This window comes from Enoplosus armatus, chromosome 11, assembly GCF_043641665.1.
Source record: "Enoplosus armatus isolate fEnoArm2 chromosome 11, fEnoArm2.hap1, whole genome shotgun sequence".
NCBI classification, from domain to species: Eukaryota; Metazoa; Chordata; class Actinopteri; order Centrarchiformes; family Enoplosidae; genus Enoplosus; species Enoplosus armatus.
In genome coordinates, this window is record NC_092190.1 from 19164641 (window position 1) to 19177102 (window position 12462).

Genomic DNA, 12462 nt, shown 5'->3' on the forward strand with positions numbered 1-12462 from the left:
GAATACATGTAAAAGATTCCTTGGATGTTTTGGAATTTTTATTTATCTGTTGATCAAGCCCGTTGTTTGCTGGGTTGTGGTTAACATGGTGAGATTAGCCCATCCAGGTTCTCCATATAGTTCATTTTCAATGTATAAAGATGGAGAAGGTAAGGAGAGAGGGTTCACACAAAATCCTGACGCCACTGTCGCTAGTCATCGATGTCACAGGATCATCTTTGATAGTATAAAATTGGTAAATTGGTTCTTACATGGCAACACTATTGCATAAACTCAAATGGATAAAAAAAATCGACTACTTGTGTCTCATGGTGGGCTTATGACATGAGGTATCCCAGGAGGCAAGCAAGTTGTAAATACATAAAGGTGCAGTTGGTCAGTTTTTATAAGAGTAATTACTTTTAATCAGGATTTCAATGAGAAATACCTATTTTGCAAAGAGTTTATTACTTAAACCTACTGTACAATCTACAGTTGTTTATGTTGCTTTGATTCTCTTTGTGTAAGCATTGAGTTAAATTAATTTAAATCTAACAAAATGATGGAAGTCCCAATTCAGTTACTTTCTTTTACTACTTCTTTTGCTGCTCTTTAAAACACTGTTCTCCACCCACTTGCTCTAATCCACATTTTTCTCCCTCTATTCCCTTTAGATGATGGTTCGGAGCCGAGTTCAGGCCGGGACACCCCTGCAAGTAGCTCATCCCGCCAGGGAGCGGGGGATCGGATAGAGGAGAAAGGCAAAAAAGACAAGAAAAAGAAAGCGAAAACAAAGAAGAAGGAAAAGAACAAGGGGAAAGGAAAAGAGAAAGAGAAAAAGAAAGCAGAGGAGCCTGAGGAGACGGAGAAGAAGAGCAAGAAAAAAGGCTTTGGCCTCCTGAGGTATGTAACTGTATGTGTGAGAGAGAGAGTTAACATGAGGTCACAGTTTGTATCACAGCAATAAGTAGTGTGTATTTGACAAAAAGATGTCAGAAAATATTCATCATATTTAATGTCAGAAATCAGATTAATGGAGTTCGTCATCCACATTTTTTTCCTGTCAATAGGGGACCATATATTAGCACAATCTCTGCACACCTTGTGCATTCATACTATATCAGACAAAAAATAACCCTTACACGTGAACACTGAGGGCTTTTTCTTCCCTCATGAAACACTATCACTTGCTCACAGGCCCACAAAGAACACTCTCAGACTGGTGCCCCAATGTCCTTAAGAGGTGCTGAAAATTATCTGTCAGAACAATTTCATGTGATTAACTTTAAAACTATATCTTCCAGTGTGAAGGGCGGATAGTTAGGCACACAGCATGAATGGGGCAAAGTGTTTCAGTGAACAGTTTGTACTTTCTACCTTAATTCCTACCTAATATATGTCTTTTTCACCATGGTTGTTTCTGAAACGGGAATTCACATGACCATTACGTAGATACAGATCTTAAGAAAAACACTTGCATGCAATTTGATCTGCAAAATACTGGCGCAGCCTTTCAAAATACACTTAGAAAAGCAGTGTGTGTGAACCAGAACACAGAAAAACACTTCCAGATTTCAAAGTCAGATTTTATCACAATAATTATATCTCAGAATTACATTTAAAGTGAAATATTGGGCAATTAGACTAGTATGCACTAAACTTACTTGATTGAATAGGTTCAATGCCCTTTCTTTGAAAGTCTCCACCTTCTTCTTCACCTCTTTTCCACCTTGTTTTCCTCATTCCATTCAATTCAATTCAAAGGGCTTTATTGGCAAAAACATTTTGTCCAAATATTTGGACAATACACATTAACAGTAATATGAATATTAACACAACATCAAGGTTGATTTATATTAATTATATATATTTATATATATACCTCATTCTCACTTCAGTGTGCTTTCGCTCTCTCGTGCCTCTCATTGTATTTAGTATTTTGAAAGAGATTTTTCTTATTATGAACAGACACATTGCTTTTTTGATGTTAAGATGTTGTCTTTGTCATACAGTTGAGCGTGGAAATGGCTCTTCAGACCAAAGCCTGTTCATAATTATGTCAAATCAATGCACAAAGGTAACATTTCAGTGGATGGGAGGGTGGACAGAAATAGGTATGTGGTATGTACTGTACAGTGTGTTCTTTCCTTCTTCACCCCATTTTCTTTGTAGACTCACTTTAATGTCAGACCTACGTACCAGTTTATCTATCTGCCTCCGTCTTTTCAAGGGCCCCCTGAGGTGTAAGCCTTTTAGCCACTTCAACCCATCATTTCACTACATGCAACTTGGGTTGTATGAAAAAATACAAAATACAGCTTTTAGAGCTCTACTTTTTTAGATTTATATATTTAGTTTTATAATGCAGTTCTTCAAGCCCCGAATGAAAGAGAGACCCTGCAACATGGACGAAAGCCCCTGGTAGTTAAAACGTGATAAATGGTCAGTTCACTCAAACCTTAAAAGACCTCCATAGACATCGCTATTTTCCATTTAAATGGTTTTCTATGATTCGATAAAAATAGTGAAAACCTTTCATAGCAAGGTCTATGGATTATTCCGGGTGAAGTTTTTCTATAAAAGAATTTGCTGTTGAGTTTTTCCAATAAATTTTACGTTAATTAGGCGAAATTTAACATGTCGGCCTCATGTCTGAACAAGAGCCCTGGTCACTTTTATGTAAAAATCACAACGGCAATCTTACTAAGTCGGACCTAGTGACATTTTCGTGTCACTTTCAACACGTCTGAATTGAATGGTGTCTTATTAACGTAGCTGCCACAGCAGATGAAACATGCAGAGAGAGAAATGTACCCCCTCCTAAGAGCAATGTAATAAAGTTATTATCTCATTCTTCATCTCTTATACAAAAGGAACTGCTTCAGAGTTCAGGGAAGGTTACACCCCATCCCTTCTTTCTGTGTTCATCCATCTCATTTCCCGCCGATCTACCGCTCCGTTTGATTATGGTCTGGACAGCCTACGCAGCACACCCGAGAATATCTCCAGTTAAATCTAACCAAGCCTTCCCTCTATGCACCTGTCCCTCCATCCATCCTTTCATCTAACCACCAATTCCCCCATCAAGTCTTGCCTTAAGTGCCTTAAGAAACCATATAATACACCCAAGGATATATTAGACCTTTCCTCTACACCCCGTCTCTCATCACCATAAGAGGGCCTTGATTAAAGCCCAGTGATAATCTTACCCTTTCTCTCCTTCCCGTATTTCCAGCCATATTTCTGTAACCTCTCTCCCTCTCTCTCCGCCCTCCCTCCACCGTAATCTTTGCATCATTCCAATTTTTTCCTCTCAGCCTGCTCCTTCCAGCTCCAGCTCCCTATCTACATTTGATTGCGTGTAATGGCGGTAGACTGAGAAGGGAAATTGGTGCTATTCAGTACAGTTCAATTTAGGCCGAGCTGCTGATTTGTCACATTCATCTAAGGCCAGCTTTGATTGGCCTAATGGTCTGGAGGAAAGGTGGTGTGGGACACTCAACCTTACTCCGAGCTCTCTGGTTTTACAGTAGTAAATGTTAATGTTTTTCATTTTACACACAAGATCTCTGTACCAAATATTGCATTATGCTTCTATCTCTGCACCAGCTGCAAAGACGCACATTGGTATTATTGCTATAATGTTGTAATAGTATATTTCTCTCTTATTGTACTGTAGAGCTGTCTTCACAGTTTTTTTTCCAAATTAAACTGTAATTGCCCAAAAGGACGAATTACAATTTAGTTCTTCATGCTAATGAAGAGGGGGCGTAGAAGTGGAGAAAAGTTGAATGTAATTACTGTAATGTTTCATTCACGTTGTTAACCCAGAAATTCAAGGCAGACTCTGAGTGGTTGTTTAAAATGCCCTTTAAAGTGGACAGCTGGCTCTGTCATCTGAACTGCTGCCACCTGCCAATCAGATATGCCAATCAACTGTGTGTGTGTGTGTGTGTGTGTGTGTGTGTGTGTGTGTGTGTGTGTGTGTGTGTGTAAGCACACGGTGGTAACCATCCAACCGTCATGAATATTCATGTGGTGATAAAACATGATTGGTCACACAGTCAGATGGTCGTATAGTTGGCATGTGGTTGCTGTGATTCTTCTCGTGTGTGTGTGTGTGTGTGTGTGTGTGTGTGTGTGTGTGTGTGTGTCTGTTGTCCCCAAATTGACTGCAGTTGTGTAACCCTTTGTTCCTCTCTGATCTTTGTGTCTATTCTCTCTCTTGCTCAGACTGTAAAGGTTGATACTCAAATCTGACAACTCTCTGAACATTCATATTACACACACACACACACACACACACACACACATATATATATACACACAACCATAACTTGATGCTCTACAAACATAATTAACATTGGTTGAGAGTATGGTTCTCCGAGCTGTTCTGTCATCTGTGTCTGTGTGTGTGTGTGTGTGTGTGTGTGTGTGTGTGTGTGTGTGTGTGTGTGTGGCAGGTTGTGAAAGAGGGGAGGGAGAGAGACGGTCTGTACATATGAAAATATGGTAATCTATTACGTGAGACTGGGAATGTACAAGGTCTACCAGAACCGAAAAGGGACAGGCGCTGCTGTTGCCAGGGCGTCATGTCTATGTGATTGTTGATGCGTGTTGTAAAGTATGTGTGCATGCTGTTCATTTTTCTGATTCAAAATGGTGTGAAGTAATGAGAATCTATGATAATAAATGCATGGTTGCCTGTTTGGTTGTAATCGTGCACTGCCGTACTCACCTCCATCTAGCCTCCGATGCTCCGATCTTTTTGTGTGTGCACGTGTGTGTGTTGTATGTGTGTTCACGTGCATATATGTTTGTTGACTGTCGGCTGACTGATCTACTTTCGTAAGCAAATGTTATTTAGAAGAAAGAATACAACTGCCAACCAAAAAATGTGTGAATAAGAAAAGAAACACAAAAACTTACAGGTTACAATTAGAGCACAATCCCTCTCTTGGAGCACTGAGCCTGCTCGCTTTCTTTACCTCTCATTGATGCCTATAATTACACTCACCCATATTTTCCCCTCTTTTCCTTCTTTCTCCTCTCCCCAGGTGGTCATAATGCTGCACCTCTGTTAGACTTAAAGTGCTCCATCATTGGGACTATTGGCCCATCTCAATGGTGCTTTTAGTGGTCATCGCTAATTAGCTAGGATATCTTTTTTTCCCCCCTTCTCTTTATTCAAAGAACAAGATCATCATAATAGTAAGGCTTGCATCATAGAAAGATCATTTAAAGTAAACTAATTACAAAATCATTCATTACAAAATAATGAAATGTTTGCAAGGAAACTGTTCTTTATGCAGGAAAAACCCTGTCTTTTGACCAGATATGGCCTGTCATTGTTACATAATTAGAGAGCACGTGCTTGAAGGTGGAGAAGGACCCACCAGCTGCCAATCAAACATCATGACAGGAAGTCATTGGAGTGTCACGGACTAGTGTCATGCCTGCCAATCATCTGTGTGTGTTTGTGTGTATGCTTGGATTTGAATGTGTGCTTCCTCACACAGTGTCTGTCTGCTTATGTACGTGTGTGTGTGTGTGTGTGTGTGTGTGCTTGTTATCGCAGCACACTTGTCAATCACCCATTCCCTCAGGGATCCATTTGCCAATGATAGCAAAGGGAGGCGTGTCTATGGTGCGACGGAGGGAGGGAGTGAGAGAAGAGCAGAAGAATAGAAAGAATAGGTGAAGTGAGAGTCACAGATGTTTGCACTCGTTTTCTGCTCATTTGTCAGTGAGTTTTCTCCTCATGGACTAATCAGAAGCACAAGTGTGGAACCGCCCTCTGAACGCTCACTGTTCACCAGTCATAGTAGCATGGCTGTGTGCATGTGAATGCATGTATGTGTGTGACTTGCAGTGGTTTATTGTTAGAACCTGTTTCAGGCCTAATGGTGTTTTACCATGCTGGCCTGACAAAATAAAATGTAGGTTAAACTGTGGGTTAAGTTTAGGTTGGGTGATCGACAAAACATCCAAATGTGTTAAGAACAATAAGCACGTTGAGAAAATGTAATGCGGGCACCGGCTCCTGTCAAGTGTGGAGGAAAAAAATCTCTTTTACTAATTACATTTCCCCTTTTTTTTTACCTTTCCTCCTCTTTGGGCTGCCATCAGTAAGTGTACGCCTACCTATGACCAGGGAGTTCTTTTTAGTGCATTCTGGTTGGAGAAAGGTGAGAGCAAGCAACAACACCATTTTTAAAAGAGTCAAGTGCATGTAAAGTGAAGCAGAAGAAAGAAAAAATCATGTCTAACATAAACAAGCATGTAAATAGATATGAAATGATAGCCTACACCTGTCTTTGGCAAACTCCAAAGTGACACGATGGCGATGCAGAAGTTTTTGAAATATTTGGAATGATGACAGTGTTTGCACTGTACCTGCTGCTGGATGCTCTGTTAAATGAAGCCGATGTTTAACAATATATTCAAGGAGACTGCCTGGGAACATAGTGAGGAAAGTCTAACCATCCTCCCATGTACATTTTGCCTTGCCTACATTTAATGATAATTATAATGATAATTATGTGGATATATTATTTATAACAGATGTGTGTTTGTACCTGTTGTTTACTTACAACTGATTGGTAGCGCAACATAAACGACCATGAAAACAAACAATATTCCCAAACAAACGTCTTTTGTCCTTGATCAGACATCAGACATCATCCCACCTTTTCCTCCACAGATGGAAGCATTAAGAAACCTGTGTATATTTTTCTAATTAAATCTTTCTCGCATGCAAATGAGTAGCCATACACTTTCCATACAGATTGTGATGTTAGACCATTAATATTCATGAGTCATCATTTTGTTCCCACTAACGACAGAACAAGAGGTAATTTATTCATCCTAACTGGCTGTTAATCAGCTGTTCTTACTCTGATATTCCTTGTGAAATTATGCTCAAGCGATAAGCGTAACTTGTACATTTTTAAACACATTCAGGACGTTTAGACTATGTGTGTATGATGTGGCTGTTTTGCTTATACTTCCACATCATACATGCCTTACCATGTTCCACTTTTTAGTAATTCATCATAAAAAGAAAGATAGAAAAAAAGGCAAATAAAATAACTCTTTAAAGTTAGTCTCACCTCCAGCGCCTCTCTAAGTTTGTAAATGTATGCTGTGGTGACCTGCAGCTAATGGTTTGTATTCTGACTGATTACTCATGTTGGACAGAAGACATTTTAAAGGACTGACCTGAAAAGAGGGTTGTTGACAGGCATAAGCAAATAATGTTTTTGCCTGCTGCAGTGAAATGATTTCGTGAAGCTCTTCCTCCTTCCCCTCCTACATGAAAATAGCTCTCGTCATTAGATCCACTGTGATGTGATAGATTGCTTCATTTGTCATAACATGTTACAGAGAAGGTATTAAAGAGGCCTCCAATTTCACTACAGTCCGAAAGAGGGCCTGAATTTGGACACAGCTGAGGCTGTTGTTCATATATCTGTCACTTCTCCAGTTTTGTTATCTGTCTCCAACCATCTGCATTATCTTGACAGCGAGTATGACAGTCTCTCTCTGGCTCACTCTGTATCTCTTGCAAGCAATACAAATGATATGAAATCCAGCCTTATCCCCAACTTCTTTGTCACATTTTCATTTTCTGTGTAAAAGCTGAGGCAAGAGAGGAAACAGGGATGACAGCATAGAGGAGAGGAGGCGATGTGAGAGGTTAAGTGCTGTGAGAGAAGTGTTTGATACCAAGGGGCCACATGCCAAACGAGACGGCGAGATGGAGGGGTGAAGGTGAGGTGAGCTGTGAATGAAAGAAACAGAAATAAGGGTAATGAGAGAAAAGGAGGAGAGTGCTGAGGTAAAATAAAAAGGTAAAAAGGAACAGAGGTGGGAGAGGGAGGGGTAAGTGAGGGGGAGCGGGGGAGTTTAAGGAAAGGGTAAGCCTCAAGCTCTGTAGGTAGCAGTAATTAGAGCGAGGCTTGTCCCCTGTGAGGCGAAGACACTCACACTGTTAATGCACGCACACGGTTACACCCCAACCCCCAATCATGGGTGGTGAGTAAGCTTCATTACCCCCCCAGTCCACATTAAGCATTTCAAAGAAACGTATTAACTCAACATACACACACACCTTTTTTTTTGTTTGTTTGTTTCTTTGTGTTTTTAACTACAGCACTGCAGGGACGTGCACAAGCTTAACTACAAACCAGTCGCACACAAAATCACACACTTTAAAATGACCGTGAATGTTGTTTTAAATAATGCACAAGCAGGTTTAGTGATACTTAAAAAACATCAGCAGTGGGTAGCGGAAGTGTAGACCAAAGAATAATACATCAATAAATTCACAAGATAAATAAAACATAAGGCGCGTTATAAGGTCACCGTTTGCATGTCGGAGATATTAACTATTTAGCAGGTTTGACTGGCTCAATTAACCATATCCTGCTCACTGTAAAGCTGCTGGGGTGTAAAGTTTAACGAGCTTCTATGCGTAGTTTTTTTTGCTTCAGCATGTGAACAGGCTATACGTGCTAGTGACATTTTTAGCACATGACATTTTTATTTGGTGACTACATTTAAATCGGACCATTGTCAGCGTAAAAGTTGACTTAGAATCTGTTCTTGAATTAAGAAGAAAAACAATACGATTTCATTTATTATTCACAGTAAATAGTTGTCTCTTTCACACCATGTGTCTCCATACACTGAAATGGTTATACTGGTTAACTTGTTTGTCAAAATGTGCTTGTTTCTCTCTTTGCTCTATAGATACAGATGTGGTCAACTTGTTCATTCACTAGCAAGTGCCAGCGTGTCCGCAAAATGTTCAAGCCATTAGTGCTGAAGTTTAGTCAGGTGTGTGTAAGTCACGGTACTCTCCAGGTAGTGACTTGTGCAGTGTCCAGTAGTGCTGAGTGTGCTGTTGATGCTGACCACACACAAACTGTATTGACTGGTGTAGTTTCAGTATTGATATGTGGCCACTTAAATCAGGCCTCTAAGTCTATTGTGTGTTTGCCATCTTTTAATTTAGATTAGACTGTATAGAGTATCAAATTACAGTGTTAAGCAATAGCTTTACATAGAGCCTCCCTCTATCTGATTTACTGAACTAATTATACTCTATTTATTCCAGTGTTCTTTGCATTACTGTTAACAACCACTAATCTCTACATATAGACCTGTGCACAGCCACTCTATATTTCCTTCTTCAACTTCCTATTATTGGCTTGTTTTTAATACATATTCACCATACTTGATGTTTACCTGCCACTGAGAAGTGGTGGAGGTGGTGTCTTGCCAGTTATAAGTGGCAGCAAAGGGTTGAGTGCGATTGTGTGTTTCTTGGGAGAGGTTGGACGATCCATACCTAAATTCTTTTGGTCTTGACACTGAGTCGCAAGCTGTGGCAGCAGCTCTCGCACTGAATAACACACTGTGTGTGTGTGTGTCTGCATTCATGTCACTGTGTTTGCATATGTGTGATTTCAGCCATGTGCGTTTGTTGTAAGAACGGTGTTAATGTGGTGTTTGTTCCTCATCTGCTTCCACAGTACCACGTCATGCAGAAGGTTTTTCTCTACTTTGTTTGTTTGTTTCTGATGCCCATCTCTCTGTCTTTCTGTCTGTAACAATGCTTCTCTCTGTCCAGATTCGGGAAGAAAAAAGAGGAGAAGAAGGAGGCAAAAGCAGCTCTACAGCGACAGAAGTCAGACCTTCTGAGTGATCATGAGCTCGAGAGGATGAAAGATGAGAGGGAGAGGTGGGAATCTTTCTAGAGATGAGATGATTATGATTCTTCTTTAAATTTGCTGACACACAGACTAAGATATTGTGTATATTCAGAGCAAATTTTCTCTCACTATGCTTTCCTCCTTTATAACAGATGATTGTTCACTTATGATTCCGATGGAACAGATTGAAACCACTTAATTAATATCTCTGCCATTCCTTTCTTTATTACTTGTCATTCTTTCCGTTCTCTGTATCCCTCTCCACTCCACATGCTTGTCATTCCTGAGCTCTATACTAATGGTGTGCTTCTGGGTGGTTTGCTTAAAGATGTTGCCCATCAAAATCACCGTCTCAATAACATTTCTAGAAGCCTTAACCCGGCTCTCCATCTGTCTGTCAGAATCGAGGCAGGGCATCCTGAGCTGCGAGAGCATCGGTCCAGAGACGGCGGTGGCGGGTCGGCATATCCAGATGTTGAGGATGACGATGCAGACCCCAACTATGCCCGAATACAGTCCTTCAGGGACAGAGATATGGGTTCCATGCCACAGCCACCATCTCAGTCACCTCCCTACAGTACAATTCAGCACGCCCATGCCCGCACCCCTTCCCCTCAAGGCCCCTCTGCCTTTCCAGGGCATGGGAATCATGGCAACGAACCTGTAGCCATCCCTGATGATGACCCCCTTGATAGACTGTACGCCAAGGTCAATAAACCAAGGGGAGCTGGAGCTACATCTCCTCCTGTCTCTGCTACTGCCACTGAAAGGTAAGGCGCCACAACCTTCTCAGGATTTACTACAGAATGGCCCAAGTGTTTTTCAGCTTTGTTCAGTAGTTTGACACTCTGTGGCAGAATTATTACAATTTGATCAATGTGTCTTAAATTTTATTTGAGCATATATAAGATCTAAACCTTGGCCCCCTTCCTGCAGCGAGGCCTGGGCAGGAAGCTCCCATGTTTCTCCCTGCTCCTTTCCTCTGCCTTCCCATTCAGTTTTACAGTGCAATGTTATCTTGCTGATGCTTCGTATTTCTCCCTCTGTTTTCCCCCTCACCTGTCTAAATCAGGTTTGTCTGCCACAGGCCAGTTTGTGTGTGTGTGTGTGTGTGTGTGTGTGTGTGTGTGTGTGTGTGTGTGTGTGTGTGTGTGTGTGTGTGTGTGTGTGTGTGTGTGTGTGTGTGTGTGTGTGTGTTTGTTTGAGAGAAAGAGATAGATAGTGCTTGCTTTGAGCTTCAGTATGAGCGCTTGTGTACTCACATGCCCACTGACATACATATTGTGTATGTGTGTATCCCAGCAAAAAGAGAAGAAGAAAATCACTGCAGGGCTCAATGTGTTCCTCTCAGCTCCACAATCCTTACTCCTTACCCTTACTATGTCAGTCACAGCTCACTTACTTCTGAATATATCTGCCAGTACAGATATCCTCACACACACGCGCACATACACACACACACATTCACCTTATTTCTGTACCTCTCTTCATGCGAGGAAGTAAACCTGTTTGATGGACAGTTCCAAGCTTCATAGAAATGTTTTCTGACACTATTGTTTCCTCCTTATACATAAACAGTGTTTCATCATGGAAAGTCAAGACTCATTTGACCTTGGCTCCTAGGGTAAACTTCTTTAAGATTTTTTTATTAAAAGTAAATTGCTATTTTTTTTTGTAAATGCACAAGGGAATGGGATCCAGCAATGTTAAGACCGTAGACAGGGATGTAAATGCAGTCCCAGGTTCTTCCAATGCTGTATTAAAGGTCAAGGGCGAGACATCACTGTCTAAAAATATATGCTGCCACAAAAATGGAAACTGGAGTCTGCTCTTTAATTATCAGTATGTAGTATGTTTTTGTGAAATAGTACCTTTAAAACAATTCCTCACCCCTCAACTGCAAGTTTTCACACAAAATTCACAATATGGTCTCCTATGCATGCAATATAATTTTGATTATGTAAATATACGTAGTTCGCTCGGCCTTCAATGATGTAATGCATGATTATATGTAGCCAGTTTGAAATATTTAATATTGAAGCATCGCATTTTTGTTACTGTACTTGTGTGATATGTTATGAGCAATGCCAATGCTTCAGTTTCTAACATGAGCTGCTAACCTTAACTTGTAAGGTACTACGAGATAGATACAAGAAGATAGATGAATAAGTAAGTCCCATGGATCCAGTGTGGGCTTTTCCAGAAGGTGTACTAGATCTCAGTTTTTGACACTTCTAATTTGTAGGTATTTAGCTTAATTTATCCAATATTTATGTTAAGTTTTCCCATCTCTTTCCTTCCTAGTAAAGAAGTAAAAGGAGTCTAAGAATGCCTTGTTTTGAGAAACATATATCCATGGCCACAGCAGTCCTGGCAGATAGTGCCATTCATTTATCATCACTTCCTGAAACCTGATGATGCAGACAGGAGGAAGTCCAGGTTTGGCTGACAGTAATCGATGGTGCCAAAAAAAGAAGGCAGTGTGTCAGCGGTGTCTGTGTGTGTGCGTGACTCTGTGTTACTTTGCGTCAAGGGAGGCCAGAGCTGCAATATGCATGTGGGAGATGGAGATAAACAAAATCGCTAAGGCTTCCATTCCATCAGCACCTCAGCGAAGCAATGAAGCACACAAATGTACAAAGTTCGTGTATGTGTGTGTGGACTGAATATAAGATGTAGATAGACTGCTGTCGGCAGTAAGTCATGGATATTGAAAATGGCTCAAACAATGAAACAGGCACTGCCTCGCCCTTGATAATGTTAG

At 40.7% G+C, this 12462-nt stretch overlaps 1 protein-coding gene across 1 annotated transcript in view; it reads left to right on the forward strand.

Annotated features, from left to right (window-relative positions):
- Positions 1-12462, forward strand: part of pard3bb (par-3 family cell polarity regulator beta b) — a 177347-nt gene that overhangs the window by 104280 nt on the left and 60605 nt on the right. Inside the window, exons 20-22 of the mRNA XM_070914428.1 lie at positions 654-882; positions 9617-9727; positions 10100-10468. Of these exons, the coding sequence (XP_070770529.1) occupies positions 654-882; positions 9617-9727; positions 10100-10468 (709 nt within the window). The remainder of the gene's footprint in view (positions 1-653; positions 883-9616; positions 9728-10099; positions 10469-12462) is intronic.